Source organism: Manis pentadactyla, chromosome 5 (assembly GCF_030020395.1).
Source record: "Manis pentadactyla isolate mManPen7 chromosome 5, mManPen7.hap1, whole genome shotgun sequence".
In the NCBI taxonomy this organism is placed as follows: domain Eukaryota; kingdom Metazoa; phylum Chordata; class Mammalia; order Pholidota; family Manidae; genus Manis; species Manis pentadactyla.
The window spans coordinates 146783219-146799773 of NC_080023.1; the positions used below are offsets into that span (position 1 = coordinate 146783219).

The 16555-nt window shown below is 44.3% G+C and overlaps 1 protein-coding gene across 1 annotated transcript; it reads right to left on the reverse strand.

Annotated features, from left to right (window-relative positions):
- Nucleotides 1-283: 283 nt before the first annotated feature.
- On the reverse strand, nucleotides 284-5123 carry PRND (prion like protein doppel). The gene is made up of 2 exons (XM_036885095.2): nucleotides 5040-5123; nucleotides 284-2970 (listed from the first exon to the last, which is right to left on the reverse strand). The coding sequence occupies exon 2, from the start codon at nucleotides 2957-2959 to the stop codon at nucleotides 2426-2428; it is 534 nt and encodes a 177-aa protein (XP_036740990.2). The 5' UTR covers nucleotides 2960-2970; nucleotides 5040-5123; the 3' UTR covers nucleotides 284-2425.
- Between the last annotated feature and the right edge of the window lie 11432 nt (nucleotides 5124-16555).

Consider the following 16555-nt stretch of genomic DNA (forward strand, 5'->3'; position numbering starts at 1 on the left):
TTTTAAAAGGAGTAATCAAACAAAAAACTCTCCCTTACTTATCTGAGCACAGCGAAAGTGTGGAGGCTGCATATCAGGTGGGAAGGAGGGGGTTCGTTGGGGAAGGTAGGCAGAGAGGCAAGAACAAAAAGAATCTTAGGAAAATGAAAAAATCATAGAATAAAGTTAAGGGAAAATTTAGAATATGAAAGCCCACCTATATTATTATTGCAAATATGTACATTTGCATATGCAAATGGTAAGGACTAGAAGGTTATAGAACAAAATTAAAACACTGAGATGCTGGGATTATGAAAAGTGTTTTATTTGCATTTCTATTTTAATTTCAGCATCACTTTTACAATAAACATTTTAAAAAGTCAACATTTGGAAGGGACAAGAAAGCAGTGGTTATTGAAATTATTCACATTTAAAATGACCGTATCAAGACTAATTCAGAAGCCCCTTATGTGTCTTGTGCATAGTAGGCACTCAGCTACCCTTTGCTAATGTGAAAAATGAGACTCATAGAGACTTTTCTTGACCTCCTAATTCCTAAACATCATTAAAGATGTTCAAGCACATACAGTTTTAATTAAAAGCTCCATAAATAGATCTTGCATTTGAATCACCACATATAAATTCCCTTCACGCCCCACTTAAATCTGGTTTCTGAAACTGTGAACAAAATGAGAGAAGACAGCAATTACAGAAAATGTACTACATCATGGCTTAAGTGTTTTCAGGTCAGAAATGAAGTCATTCTGCTTACACAGCTGTGTGTGGCCTTGTAATTAAACCAGGAGAGCAAGGACTTGGAATTTCAACGTCAGCCTACAAGTACTTGTTCTTTCTTTTTTGCTTGCTGTTGTTATTATTTTAAAAATAAAAATAAAAACTGACATGTGAGAAATAGTCTCTGCCTGTTCTGTATTTCAGTGCTGCTCCCTGACCTGTAGGAACGTAGAAGCAAAAGGTAAGCCCATGGCCGGCTGCAGGAGAACAAAGGCGTCGTGTGCCTCTGGGGTGCTGTTTCTGTGCAGGGTGGGGGCAAGGGGGTGGGGGTGGGAGTCTCCAACTGTACCCAGGGGAGTACACCAGTTGTGCACCCAGTTGGCCCACCCCCAATTGCCCAACCGGCTTCTATATTAAAACCTTCAAAGTGTAACCTTGAGAAGAACACTGATAGCAGTGGAGACTGAGGACAAGAGGTACCATTATCAGCATTCATGTTTTAAAATACTCTGGATAAATTGTCTGAGAATGCACATTGTTTTCACCCTTACAGACTCTCTTTAAAGAAGAATTGATAATATTCAGCAGCTATCATTTCCAAATATAGCTCAACATCTCCTGGGTCTTAGAGAGGAGCCAAGAGAGACTGGGGGCGGGATTAGGGGTGGGGGATATGTTGGAGCATCAGATTAATCGTTTTTATTTAAAGGTTTCATATTTTGTAGTACACACATTTAACTGACATTAATAACATTTTGTAATATATGTATATATGTATTTAACTAATGATAAGTAGATAATAAATGTTATACCTACCCTTGCTTATGGTGTGAATGAATTCTTCACTGGGTTTCCCTAAAACAAGTTTCTTGTTAACCTTTTTGGAAGGGAATGATTCTCTTGTGGCGATCAGTGGTTCACAGAAAGGGCGGCCCCTGCCAAAGCGGCGGCAGAAACCAGCTAGAGATTGTGTGGGGTGCCTTGGTAAAGGGATATATTTAAAGATACTGTATGCATGAAAATAAAGATATGCACATAGGGTTAGGAGACGTTAGGAAGCAGGCATGTCCTTAAAAAATACTCTTTATTGTATGTTAAAGGAATTGAAGTCTCCATGTAACTAGGTACAGAATACATGGCTGTCAGCTCAGGCCTTTTCATATTTCTAAAAGTGGAGTTGCTGCGATTTCGTCAGAAATATGTGTTTGGATTTGGGCCTTGCGAGCCATAATGGCTCACAAGACAGCCCTGGGGTTGCCCAGAGTGGAACATCTGGGGTTGAATTCTGTCTCTGCCACCTTCTAGCCACTTCACCTCATCTCTACAATGGGAAGGACGCCTCTGTCTAGGAGCCGTGGGGAGCACTGTGGAGTGCTTGGCACAGTCCCTGGTGCGTTCTTTGATCGGCTCTCCAAACACTGATTGCATAATAATAACGATACGGTGTGCCTGGACGCTCCTGCGGGGGCTAAGGAAGCTGCGCTGAGCAAGCCGCCCTCTGGTGGAGCCCAAGGGGACTGACACACGCACATTTATCAAATACAAGCGAATACCCAAGGGACCCTGGGGAGTGCTCTTTGAAGCGCTGAAAAATCACTGCTCCTTGGTACCTTCAGAACATGTGTGGGTGTGGGGCTGGAGGAGAGGAGCCGGGGTCCCTCCGTGATTTGCTTCCCCTCTCATCTCTGTGACTGCCAGCCCCCTTGCAGGCCTATTTCACGATTGACCAAAAGAAAAGCAGCAGACAGAGCATAACGGGCCGGTCCATGGTGACCCGCAGCCCCGCTCCCCTCTCCAGCCAGTAATCGCAGCGCTTGACAGAGCAGAGCTCCCTGACCAGCCGCCACAGGACTCGCTGGTAAAGCTTGTCGTGTTTCTCTCGGGACAGCTCCTCCTGGTTGGCCGCCTGGGTGACATTGATGCAGTTGGTGATAAACTTCTCCTTGGTCACGTTGGCCTCAGAGCAGCCATGGTAGTGGATTCCATCAGGGAACTGCCAGTAGTTGGCCTCGTAGTACCTGTTGCCCTCGGCTCCGAAGTCGATGTCCAGCTTTCGGCCCTGCCTGATGAAGGTGCCAGGGTGGATTTCGGCCACACGGGCCTCGGTGACCTGTGAGGGACTCGGCAAGGCCTTCCGGTTCCACTTGATTCTGTGCTTTATGCCTCTCGCCTGGACTGTGCAGAGCTGGCAGAACAGCAGGACACAGACCACCGCCAGGCAGCTTCCGCCCAGATGCTTCCTCATTGTGTCAGAATCTGCAACAGCAAAGGACGGGCCAGTTACCGTCCCCAGTGGGGTTCCCTGTCTCCCCGCTCCCCTCCCTGTGTGTAGGGATTTAAGCAAAGAATGTTATTCTTGCACCATTTACTTTGTTTTTTTCTCCATACGCATAATCATTTTCCCATGTTTAGGCTGCACAGGGTTAAGTCAATACTAAGTTTCCTGCTTTTGCCTGGAATTACATCCACTCAGGGTGGTGATCCTGGTTTTCTCAGACAGATGAGAAGCTGCAACTGGCAATTATAAAGCCTTTGAATGTGCATGGGAAAATAATGGGTAATGACTTAACAGAGCGAGGTTTTCTTTGGTAATTCCAAGTGTTTCAGACCAAGGGGTCCCTTGGAGGAAAATACAGTAGAAGAGGTGGAATCAGTGATTTCTGGGCATGGACTGTATTTTTAATCTTCCCTCTTTATTCTCTGTTGTTCTAAGCTGGCACTGCCTCTGGCACATTCTGCTGTCGATTCTAAGACAGTCACTGTCTGCTCATTTCAAAGGGCTTTATGGTAATAACAGAGAAAGGAAAAGGGGGAGAGAGATGGGAGTGTAGGTACAAGACCCCTGCTCTCTATGTCAAGGGGTCAATGTGTACCACAGGTACCCCCAGTCCCACCCATGGGGACAGTGACCCACCCACTCCCCACTCTCCCTCCTCAACTAGCTTCCTACTGCACAATTACTACATGTCAGCCACGGACATCACTTAACTTAATTCTCACATTGGGCAGGTATCTTGTTATTCCACTTTTATAAAAGTTGTACTGGTGCTCAGAGGAGGTAAGTAATTTGCCCAAGGCTGTGCAATAGTGGGCAGCAGATCTGCATCCAGTTCTGTCTGACGCGATTCTCACGTGCCCACTCACGGAGCCCCTTCTGGGCTGCAGGAGGGGAGGTGCTCAAGTTTTGTGCTTTGACTCACTAGGCATGGAGAGCAGCCCCAATAGTGCCTAAGCTGAGCACAGAACAGGGCCTGTGAGGAATTTCAGAGGAAATGAGATGATGGGAGGGGAGGAAAGGCTGGAGGGTCCCCAGTCAGGTGGCCCCAGAGCATCTAAAGGGCTGCTGGTGACAGCAGGGAATGTCCCCTGGACCCAACCCCCAATCCGGTAATTTGTCACATCTGGCTCCTGAAACTACAATAGCTATTGTGGAAACCCACCTCTCAAGGTCAGCTGTTAGGGGCATTCCAGCACCTGGACCTTTGTGCATGTGGCTAGAGATACAGGAGAGTCACTACAGAGGAGCACATTCAGGCTGTCTCCTAGATGAAGATTTACTGGGAGTCCATGAGTGCCAAGGCTGGAGGAGGTTGAAAGGGTAGCTGGCTGAGCCCCCAACACTCGCTCCCTGCTGCAGCATTCCTAAAGGTGGTTAGTACACCTCTGTAAAAATGTTCAACTCAAGCATGACTGGTTCTTATGTAGAAAAAAAGACAAAATGCCACCTAAGTGCAGGTCCAGTCACCCCTGGACGCTTGCAAAGAGACTTCTGCTGACCTTGCAGACATTGCCTGGCCTCGGCCACAGAGTGGGCACAGTGTGCCCAGCAGTCTGAGAGTCCAGGTTTCCAGCACCCCCCTGCCCTGACAGCCCCCTAATCATGGTGAGCGCAGACCAGCTTTCTCCAAAGAGATCCAAGCATGAAGCAAACACTCATGAACCTCCTGAACAGGGGGCCACACCCCGTGTCATCAGCCCACACTCCTTGGTAAGACAAATCTTGAATAAGAATAATAACATAAATTACAGGTGAGTCAAATAAAAAAAAATAGAAGCATGGAAATCCTGAGAAAGAAACTTGTCCTTATAGGCAAGGGTTTAAAAGCAAAAGAAAATCCCTACCAGCAAACCCGAAAACAGATTGTACTATGGCACCATAAAACATAGACATGCCACACCAGTGATGCCCCACTGTTCTCACAAGTGTCCCCTGACCTGGGACCCTTCCCAGAGGTGGGAGTAAAGAAACCACTGCAGTCACATCAGAGACGAGCGACCCTGAACACAGAAATGGACCCCACACGCCAGCTCTGCCCGCCACGTACCTTGGGCTCTCTCTGGGACGGCGCCTCTGGGACCACGGCCACGCTGTCCTGCAGCACACTGCTCAGCAGCCAGACCCACCAGCCTTGTAGGAGCTGCAGGGGGAGGTGGCATTTGTGCTGCTCTCCAAATATGGCAGCCCTTGTCTCCTGGCAGGACCAATCAGAGGTTCCCGGGCGTCCTTTGCCTTGAGAAGGATGGACCTTCTCATCATGTTTACTAATAAACATATGTGAAGACCTTGATGAAGCTGAGAAAGACTTAAGAGTTGCCCTTTCTTTTTCTTTCTTTGAAGTATTTAGTAATCTATAGTTTATTTGTTGACTTACTTATTTACTTAGTAGTACCATTTTATTATAAAGGATTTTATAAAGGAAACAAACCAACAGCCATGTCAAGAGATACATAGGAAAGATCTGGAAGGGTTCCAAGTGCAAGAGTCCCCATGGAGCTTGGGAACACCCCCCATCCTGGATGTGGGTGGGTTCACCAACCCAGAGGCTCCCTGAACCTCTCTGTGCCCAGGACTGGGGACAGAAACTAAATATTGTAATAAAAGATGCTCCTGTCACCCCTATCACTCAGGAAGTCACAAGGTTTTAGAAGCTCTGTGCCAGGAACTGGGGAAGAAGATCAAATATATATTCCTTATTATATCACAGAGTCACAGCTGGACGGACGGATGGATGCCTCTGTCCAGAGTCTCTTTAAGGCTATTTTTTAAGGCTGGTATTTTGACGTGTCTTTTAGAATTGAAAGAGAAGTATTAAAAGGAAGATACTTTCCAAACAATGCCCAGAACAGAGGGTGGTTTAAACAAGTCTTGCTGGACATGCCACTGTGTTGCACTGGAAGACTAGCATCAGACAGCAGAGGGTCCTTTGCTGGGCAGCTCTCAGATAGAAAACAAGATATCAGCTGGACTGTGTGCCCCATGGCTGGGGCCCACACGAGTGAGGGGCCAGGCCTCTATCGGGTAGGTGGAACAGCAAGGCTAATGTTGGGTGAAGGACAGTGAGATCTGCCAGCCTTATGGGCTGCTGGGGCCATATGGGAATGCTTGAACCACTGACTTAGTCCAAAGGCCAATGAGGTGCAGATCTGTGGAAACCCAGGGGACAGAGGCAGAGGGAGATGAAATCAGCACTGTTCAAAGATGGTGCAGGCTGAGAGCAAGGCTCCTCAGAGGGCTTCCCTCTGCACGTGATGTCCATGTGAAGCCAGGAGGGGCTCTGGAGAGTCTGCTATTCCTGGCGTGAGGGGTGCACACAGTTCTCGGGTGACCATTCCTTACACAACACAGAGGGCCTTACTCAGGTGCCCCTTTGCAGTCATTACTGCAATGCAAAATCAAAACAGGAATTCTGGAGGTGAGTATGGGGCATGAGTTGCCTGTAAATAGAATGGGATCTTTATCCTGAACGGGATCTCCTCAAGAGTTCTCCGGATTCACTTTGAAGTCCTTTTTCAAACCAAATTAAGTGCTTTCTTCTGGGCTGACCAGCAGATGGCACCAGAAGAGTTTGCAGAGACTGCACCGTGGAGGTGGGAAACCCCTGGGCCAAGGCTGCCCCTGCAGAGCTTCTATGTTCTCGTTGGACTTGGGGCCTTCAATCAGGCTTTTCTTCCTCCTCTGGTTTTACTTTAAAAATATATTTGATTTTTCTTTTAAAAGAAAACTTTTCCATTTTCTTTCTAGAACCATAGACTTATTGGTCTTGTGAATACACACAAACTCATTAGTGGTGCAAACTTCATATCAACTACTAGCAAAATGCAGAAGAGAAAAGATCTCTGAATATTTCACTACCCAGAGGCAGTGTCAGTACAATTTTAATGTATGGATGCCAAGGGTCATAACTAGGGTTTGGGATGTTTGTTTAGAGCTGGAAAGGACTCAGAATCCTCCAGTCCAGCTCCTTCACACTGTGAGGTCACGGGGCCCAGATAAGTCCAAGGTCACCCAGCCAGGCAGGTGTTGCTGCCCTGCGGGCCAATTGCCCGGTTCTGACCTCTGTGTACTGTCCACTCTGCCTGTCCCCAGGTGGGGCAAGCGCTTCTAGGCCCCCTCAATCTCTCTTCTGTTCTGAGGAGGGCTTTGCCCAGACAACACTGGGAGGTTGGTTTAGAGCTGATGAGGCTGCAGATTCCTCTTGTGAGCGTACAAAGAGGCACAGGGGAATGGGGAAGACTGTTAAAGTGTTCGAGAAGATGCGAGTTCTGCCCGTTGTAAAGAGGCAAGAAGGAGCAGAGAGAGAGCCAAGCTGCTCCAAGGCTGCCGGGCACCCGGCTCTCGGCCTGGAGAGATGAACAGCCAAGCAATTAGTGAGAGAACATTCGTTTCTTTAAATGAACTAAGAGGCCAGGGCCCAGTGACTTGTGTCTTCTGGCATTGACAATTATATTGGGGATACAATTAAATGTAGGTCATGTTTGAGAAAACAGGGAGAATGCTTCATGATGCAAGGACCAGGACAGATTTCTCTCAAATGTATGAACAATGGAAAAGCATATGGTTTAGGGAAAAAAAGTGATAGGGAAAGTCTGAGTTTAGAATGCATGAGTGGATCATTATTCAATCAATTCCTAGTTTGACTAGGTCTTGGACCTTTGGAGAGCATTTATAAATAAATACAGTGATCATTAAGATACAAGATGCCATGGCAAACTGCATCCAGGAAGGTTAGTGTGTGGAAAGATTGTCCGCCACATCTCGGCTTTCTGAAGATTTATCTAATGTCTGTTATGTTCTTGGACCATGTTATGCTAAGAAAGGAGAACATGGAGATAGAAGAGGCAGTGAAAGGAGCTCGTAGCCTAATGGTAGAGAAATTGAAATATGTTGTGGAAAATAATACTTATTTAGATAGCTGTGTAGCTGCCTGAACAGCCATACTCAATGTTTTCTTGTCATTGATGTCTACTGCAGTCACAGGAAGCTGAACATATCCTGCGTATACAACGTTACGTATTTTTACGCACTGAATACATTCATGTAAATTGCACCCAGAAGTTGAGCAGGACAGTACCCCCAAAACCTCCTTGTCTCCCCGTTGGGTCGTGGCTCTGTCTCCTATACCAACCACTGTCCTGACTCCTTACACCATAGATTAGTTTTGTCTGTTTTTGTACTTCGTATGTATAGAATTATATAGAACACAGTCTTTGTGTCTATTTTGCTCTCAGATTGCATCTTATGAGATTCACCCACATTGTGGGTAGTACTAGATTGTTCATTCCTTTGTAGGACTAGTCCACAATTTACTTCTCCACTCTCCTGTAGGTGGGCATTGGGGTGGTTCCAGCTTGGGATTTTACAAATAGTACTGCCGGGAACATTCTTGCACGTGCCTTTGGGTGGACATATGATCACTTTCCTGTTGGATGCACACTATGAGGGGGTAGACTTGCCGGGTCATAGAATATACCTGCGTTCAGCTTTTACAGTCCTAGAATTTTAATTATTGCCTTATGCACATCTTAAAAACCAGCCCCCTGTATATTTCACCCACTCTTCTCTTCCCAAGCACAGTCAGAGGTCTTCCTGGGGGTATCCCATAGCACTTGGTATGCAGCTGAAAGATCATGCAGGGCATCCCATTGCTGTTCACACCTTCTCTTGAGATCACAGATATTGAAGGACTGTTTTATTTCACCTGTTTGCCACACACCTAGCACAGTGCCTAGAATCTGGATGCAAATAAGATTCCCTTTATCCCTTCTTTATCAGCCACGTGGATGAGGACAGGCTGTCGGAGCTGCACATGGATCAAAGCTGCCAAGGTGGGCTGTGGGCCAGGGGGCAGGCTCAACATGACAGACTGCAGCAGGTAGGGATATGTAAAGGCAGCAAGAGGAAATTTAATGGGGATAAATGCAATAGTTTTGCACTTAGTTAAAGAAAGAGAGCTTGGCCGCATGGTGAAGACCTGTCATGGCGCTAGTTTTCTACTGGCATACAGTTGTCCAGACGTGTAATAGGAGACGCAGGGCCATCACTGCTGGAGAAGCAAATGCACTAATCGAAGAGTCATTTCCTCTGCATTTATCTCCCTTCCCTGTTCAGAATGCCGCTGGTGCTTGGAGCCGGGATGTGGGAAATTGATTCAGCGCAGAAGGAGCAGGGAGGGGGTGGGGTTGGGTAGGAGGCAGGTGACAAATCTCCTCATGGTGTATCAGGGACCACCGAAGACAGTTGCTCATCTTGAACGTCACCAAATGTTTGTGGAACAGAACGTTTGTAAATGAGAAGATAGAGAGCTGCTGAAGATTTAGAGCAGGAGTAGCAGGAGGACTGTTGTATTTGAGGTCAATCCAGAAAGGGGTGGACTGGAAAGAGGCAGAAACCCAACCTGGAGGTCCTAAGAAGGGCAGGGAAGGCCAGGCTCGGCCATCATTTTGAAGTTCCTCATTCAGTCACACCTCCTCTCCCCCTTTCTCATTTGTCTCTGATGTTTTTTAAAAGCATAATTACCCTGATAATTTGACCTACAGTTTGTCTTCTCTGTCTATTATGCAGGAAAATGTCCAAAAGGAGAAAGGCCTCCTGTAGGGTGAGGTTACCTGGAAAAGGTGAAAACAGCAGGCATTGTGTCAGAGCCATCACACCTTTGTTACCACAGTGGCTTCAAGGGGATGCTGCTAAACTCATGGGCGAGAACTGGAGACCCAGGCTCTAATCCCCACCCTGCCAGTCTCTGCCTCCAGTGACTTCAATTGTCCTCCATTAGGGAAAGTTGAGCCTTCTTTATCATGTAAATTACCCTCTGTCTCAGGCAATACATGCTGTGTTTACTGGACAGCTTGCGGGAGGCAGAAGTTCAGCCGAGAATGTGTTTTTACATCTGTGCAAGAGGTACATGTCTCCCCACCCACACACACACTGTCGGAGCTTATCAGACATTGCTTGGCACCTTTTGGAGTCACACAATTCAATACAAATCCTTCTCTAGAAATAATATAAAGGGCAAAGAGCTAAGGTTTCAAAGATGCTTTGAATGCATAGGAATGTGTTCACATGTTCATTATTGGCTTGCCAGAAATACTAATGAAGGGTTTACCGTTGCTCAGGCAACTAGCAAAGGCCGAAGAAGTTCATGCCAGGGGCTGGGTCTGTGATACAAGGAGAAAGACTGGAGCCTCATCAAGTCAGGTCGCATTTGGTGGGTGAGAGGGGTACCCAAGCTGCAGAGTCAGCCACACCGCACAATGTAGGCAGAGGTCACCTCTTGGCATTGATGGCTGCAGGGCTGAGAACAGGAGATGTGAATGGGGAATCCAACATTTCTTAAAATACGCTTTTACTGAAGTATAACATGAATACAGAAAAGTGCACATTCCGTAAGTGCATGATTCAATACATTTTCCCAAATGGAACAACCTTATGGAATCAGCAGAGTATTCCAAATCCTCATGAATGCCCCCCACCCCCACAGCGCACCCACTGGTCTGACTTTGATTTCCCAGGCTGGTTTCAACTGTTTTTGTATTTTACACAAATGGAATCATGCAATAGGTGTTATTTTGTGGCTGGCTTCTTTTGTTTGTATATTTATCAACATTCTTGCCTAGAGGTATTATTTTTACTTCTATTTCCTATGTGATACATGGTTGTCTAAACAAACCATGATTTATTAATCTATTCACCACCTGATAGAGATTGGGTGGTTCCCTGTTTGGGACTATGGATTCGCTTTGAAAATTCTAATGTACATCTCTTGGTGAACATCACTGCTGTTGGGCAAATCCTCAGGAGTAGAAATGCTGGGTCATAGGTGTCTCTTCAGCTTCAGTAGAAACTACCAGTTTCCCCAAGTTGATCAGTCAACTTAGATTCAGCTGTGTTCCCCATGTACCTGTTGTATGCTGGCCCTTCTCTATTGGAGAATGGTTTTAATTTTTAAATGAGCAATGACAACAGTTGGGTGACAAACTGTCCCAGTTTGCCAGGGATGAGGGGGCTCCCAGGTCACAGGATTTTCAGTGCAAAAATGGGAAAGTACAGGGCAAGTTTGTCTCCCTAATTCATGTATAGCAGATCTCAAAATATCTCTTACTTATCCCTGTGATATTATGGTAGTTACTAGGTCCACCAGTGGATCTTAGTTAGTGAATTTTAAAAATATTTAAAGTTAATCAGTATAAAATGTTTTGATAATTTTATTTCAACATAATTGGTTTCCTCTGTAATCTCTGTATTTTCTTTTATGTGTTTAAAAATGCTCTGCTACACTGCTGGTGGGAATGTAAGTTAGTACAACCATTGTGGAAAGCAGTATGGAGGTACATCAAAATGCTCAAAACAGACTTACCATTTGACCTAGGAATTGCACTCCTAGGAATTTACCCTAAGAATGCAGCAATCAAGTATGAGAAAGATCAGTGCACCCCTATGTTTATCGCAGCACTATTTACAATAGCCAAGAATTGGAAGCAACCTAAATGTCCATCGATAGATGAATGGATAAAGAAGATGTGGTATTTATACACAATGGAATACTACTCAGCCATAAGAAAAGGGCAAATCCAATCATTTGCAGCAACATGGATGGAGCTGGAGGGTATTATGCTCAGTGAAACAAGCCAAGCAGAGAAAGAGAAATATCAAATGATTTCACTTATCTGTGGAATATAAGAACAAAGGAAAAACTGAAGGAACAAAACAGCAGCAGAATCACAGAACTCAAGAATGGACTAACAGGTACCAAAGGGAAAGGGACTGGGGAGGATGGGTGGGTAGGGAGGGATAAGGGGGGGGAGAAGGAGGGGGGTATTAAGATTAACATGCATGGGGGAGTAGGAGAAAAGGGAGGGCTGTACAACACAGAGAAGACAAGTAGTGATTCTACAACATTTTGCTATGCTGATGGACAGTGACTGTAAAGGGGTTTATAGGGGAGACCTGGTATAGGGGAGAGCCTAGTAAACATAATATTCCTCATGTAAGTGTAGATTAGTGATACCAAAAACAAAACAAAACAAAACAAAACAAAACAAAAAAGGGCAGTTCCTGTGTGGTAACCTCCAATGAGTTCTACACAAGGGTATAAAGGCACATAAAAGTGTAGGCAAAGGGTCTGTTTGCGTTTATACAGAAGATCAAAGCCTAATTGGGCTACCCTGAAAATGAACTAAGATACGATATGAAAGAGAACTTCCAACACCAGCACTCTCTGGAAGACTCACGCCAGAAGATGATCATCAAAAAACCCCAACAAAGATCCATGCACTGCTACAGCTGTAGATGCACTCATCCCACCAGTTCCTGGACTTGCCATGGGAATGAGGAAGGAGATATCTAAGCTGGCCTGTGCATACAGTAAAACAACAAATTTGACTGGATCTATACTGTTGGAACGAACTCAACCAAGAATTTGGAGAAGTGCAAATTGTAGCGCTCCAAAGTCTTACAACTACAGACTATTTACTGTTAAAAGAACATAAGGGATGTGAACATTCCCCAGGAATGGGTTGTTTTAATTTGTCTGATTTCTCTCAGACTGTTCAAGTTCAGTTGGACAATATCCACCATATCATAGATAAGTTTTCACAAATGCCTAAGGTGCCTAACTGGTTTTCTTGGTTTCACTGGAGATGGCTGGTAATTACAGATATGCTTTGGTTATGTAACTATACTCCTATTATGTTAATGTGTGTGCGCAATTTAAGTAGTAGCTTAAAACCTATACATGCTGAAGTTACTCTACAAGAAGATATGTCAAAGAAATAATCAATCTTCCCATGTTTTCTGCCGCCTGCTACTTCTATAGCTTTTCTTCTTCCTTCCTAATTACAACCCTTAAATAGAATTCGTGCCTCATATCAAATTTACCGAGTATCATAATTCTTCCAAGTGGTAAAGATACCTCAAGACAAATGCTGGGCATAGAAGCCACAGGGCATAAGTATGCAAGGAAATAAAAAGCTAACCTTTTCAAACAATAAGGCTTCTCTCTCACTTACCAACTTTACATTTCCCTGTATGGCCCCGGAAGATGACTGGTTAGCCAGAGACGGGTAAGATTCCTCAAGGGAGGAACAACCTAAGACAGGCACAGTCGCAGGGGGGTCATCAGGTGAGAAATTGGGGATCAACAGAGGTGAGGCTTAGAACCTCACCCCCCCGTTCTGAGAGAAATCTTCTGCATACGTGGATGTTTTATTGCCCTTGTCTAGCTTGGATTAACACATAGTCTACAGGCACACACCTGATCATCTACATTTGCTCTCTTACAACACTAAACTATGTTTTCTACCTTTATCTTGTATCTACCTACCACTTCAGCATTTTATTAAAAATAATAATAATAAAGAGAGAAATGTGGTATCCACATATAAATCAAGTATAAAAACCAAATGAGTATTCATATTTGAACTGACTGTTTAGAGTTCATAATGCATGAGCAAAACCGAATGCTTCTGTGATGACTGCCCTTGTACTGTTCACTATGTAACTTATTCATTATGTAAGAATTTGTTCTACATGTAAGAACTTGTTTGTTATGCCTCAGAAGATTGGAGACTGATGAAAATTAGGCTTGGGGTGGATTAATGATTGTGCATTGAGCATTGACTCCCCTATACAGAATTTTATTGTCGTTAACAACCATTTGATCAATAAATATGAGAGATGCCCTCACAAAAAAAAAGGACAGACTTCCAATGGTAAAATAAATAAGTAACCAGGATGTAATGTATAGCATAAGGAATATAGTCAAGATATTGCAACAGCTTGGTAGGGTGATAGCTGGAACCTAGAATTATGTATATAAATGTTCTACCACTGTGTTGTACACTTGAAACTAATGTAATGTAATACTGTGCATCAACTACCCTTCAATAAAAAATAATTATTAAAAAAAAAAAAACAAAACCAAATGAGTATTCATATTTGAACTGACTGTTTATAGTTCATAATGCATGAGCAAAACTGAAAGTTTCTGTGATGACTGCCTTTGTACTGTTCACTATGTAACTTATTCATTATGTAAGAATTTGTTCTCCATGTAAGAACTTGTTTGTTATGCCTCAGAAGATTGGAGACTGACGAAAATTAGGCTTGGGGTGGATTAATGATTGTGCATTGAGCATTGACTCCCCTATACAGAATTTTATTGTTGTTAACAACCATTTGATCAATAAATATGAGAGATGCCCTCAAAAAAAAAAATGCTCTGAACAGGCTTCAGAAGCTTCACTGGACTCACACAGGGGCCCAGGGATAGACATTTTCAGTTGGGTCTTAATGTAGAAATAGGAGTTGTATAAATAATGGAGAAGACCTCGGGCAAGGGAACAAAAGCAAAAATGAACAAGTAGGACTACATCAAACTAAAAAGCTTCTGTACAGCAAAGGACACCATCAGCAGAACAAAAAGGCATCCTACAGTATGGGAGAATATATTCATAAACAATTTATATGATAAGGGGTTAACAGCCAAAATACATAAAAAACTTACATGCCTCAAAACCCAAAAAACAAATAATCTGATTGAAAAATGGGCAGAGGATCTGAACAGACACTTCTCCAAAGAAGAAATATGGATGGCCAACAGGCACATGAAAAGATGCTTCACATCGCTAATCATCAGGGAAATGTAAATTAAAACCACAATTAGATATCACCTCATACCAGTTAGGATGGCCAACATCCAAAAGACAAGAAACGACAAATGTTGGCAAGGATACGGAGAAAGGGGAACCCTCCTACCCTGCTGGTGGGACTGTAAGCTAGTTCAACCCTTGTGGAAAGCAGTATGGAGGTTCCTCAAAAAACTAAAAATAGAAATACCATTTGACTCAGTAATTCCACTTCCAAGAATTTACCTGAAGAAAACAAGATACCTGATTCAAAAAGACATATGCACCCCCATGTTTATTGCAGCACTATTTACAATAGCCAAGATATGGAAGCAACCTAAGTGTCCATCAGTAGATGATGGATAAGGAAGAAGTGGTACATATACACAATGGAATATTATTCAGCCATAAGAAGAAAAGAAATCCTACTATTTGCAAAAACATAGATGGATCTAGAGAGTAATATGACCAGTGAAATAAATCAGGTGGAGAAAGACAAATGCCAAATGATTTCACTCATTTGTAGAGTATAAAAACAAAGCAAAACTGAAGGAACAAAATAGCAGCCAATTCACAGACACCGAGAAGGGACTAGTGGTTACCAAAGGAGAGGAGTTGGGAGAGTGGGTTGAGAGGGAGAAGGGGTTTAAGGGGCACTATAATTCACAATCACAGCATAGGTAGGTTATGGGGAAGGTAGTACAGCACAGAGAAGACAAGTAATGACTCTATAACATCTTACTGCACTGATGGACAGTGACTGCAATAGAGGGGGTGAAGACTTGATAGTATGGGTGAATGTTGGAACCACAGTGCTGTTTATGTGCAACCATCATAAGATTGTATATCAATGATACTTTAATAAAAAAAAAATAGTGGGGAAGGGCAGGGAAGACATTCCAGGTAGAGAAAACAGCATGAGAAAAGGAATGGAGAGAAGTTCAGGGTGCCAGTAGGGGTCAATATGGGGTAGATTCATGCTGCGTTTGCATACACCTTTTCAAATTTGGCTTGGCGAAGTGAGGTTAGTAGCTGTGATTGCTAATATCTGTGATCCATGAAACAGCCTGTCGGTTCAGTGTTTATGACGGTATACCAGGCAAGGATTATCAGAGTGTGGAGCAGGTGGTGAGCATTGCGGTGGAGGTCCACAGAGATGTTGATGAGGAATGTGAGGATGGGCAGGGTAATGTCCTACCTATTACAGGGGAGCCAGTGGAAGCCTGGACTGCCACTGAGAGCTGTGGGGAGGCAGGGATGAGGGGGCACCCACATTTTTGCTGTTCTGGTGGATTTCTGTTGCAACCGTTTCTGCCCTGCAGGTTTTTCCATCTGACTCAGCTCTGTGGTCCGGAGGAAGTACTAACACTTCCTGAACAATTCATGTGCCTTTCCAGCCCTGGGTAATGGTCACTGGGGGTAGAGGGGGGGAACAATCTGTTCAGCACAGACATTTCTCCACTAGCAGTTCCCAGACCATGTCCAACTCCACCACAGATGTCTCCTTGCCCCTTCATTTAAGCTGCCGTAGGGAAACATTTTAGATTTTCCAACTGAGCAGAAAACAATGTCCCTCTTACATCTTCTCTGATCTCCTGACCCCAAGTGGAAGTGACAAGTAGGTGTGAGATGACACAGAAAAGGATGATCAGATATAAACACAGGAGGGAAAACCAAAGGGAAGGAGGGTTGGCAGAGGGAGAGCCAGAACATCACATGCATAAGTCAGATGGTGTCGCAATTCTTAAAGGTTCTGAACAGGGCAAGCAGGTCAAGATGAGTAAGACAGGTGTATCATGTGGGCAGCTCAGAAGCTAAGGCTCAGATGAGGGCCTCCATTGCTCAAGGCCTGGTATTCACTCTGTCCAGTCTTGCCAAAGTATAGCATGCATGGGCATGTCCATACTCATCTGTATAATTTCCCTATGAGGTGGTGAAA

Coding starts and splice junctions, on each gene's coding strand:
- PRND (XM_036885095.2), bottom strand. CDS start 2,959: ATGAGGAAGCATCTGGGCGGAAGCTGCCTGGCGGTGGTCTGTGTCCTG.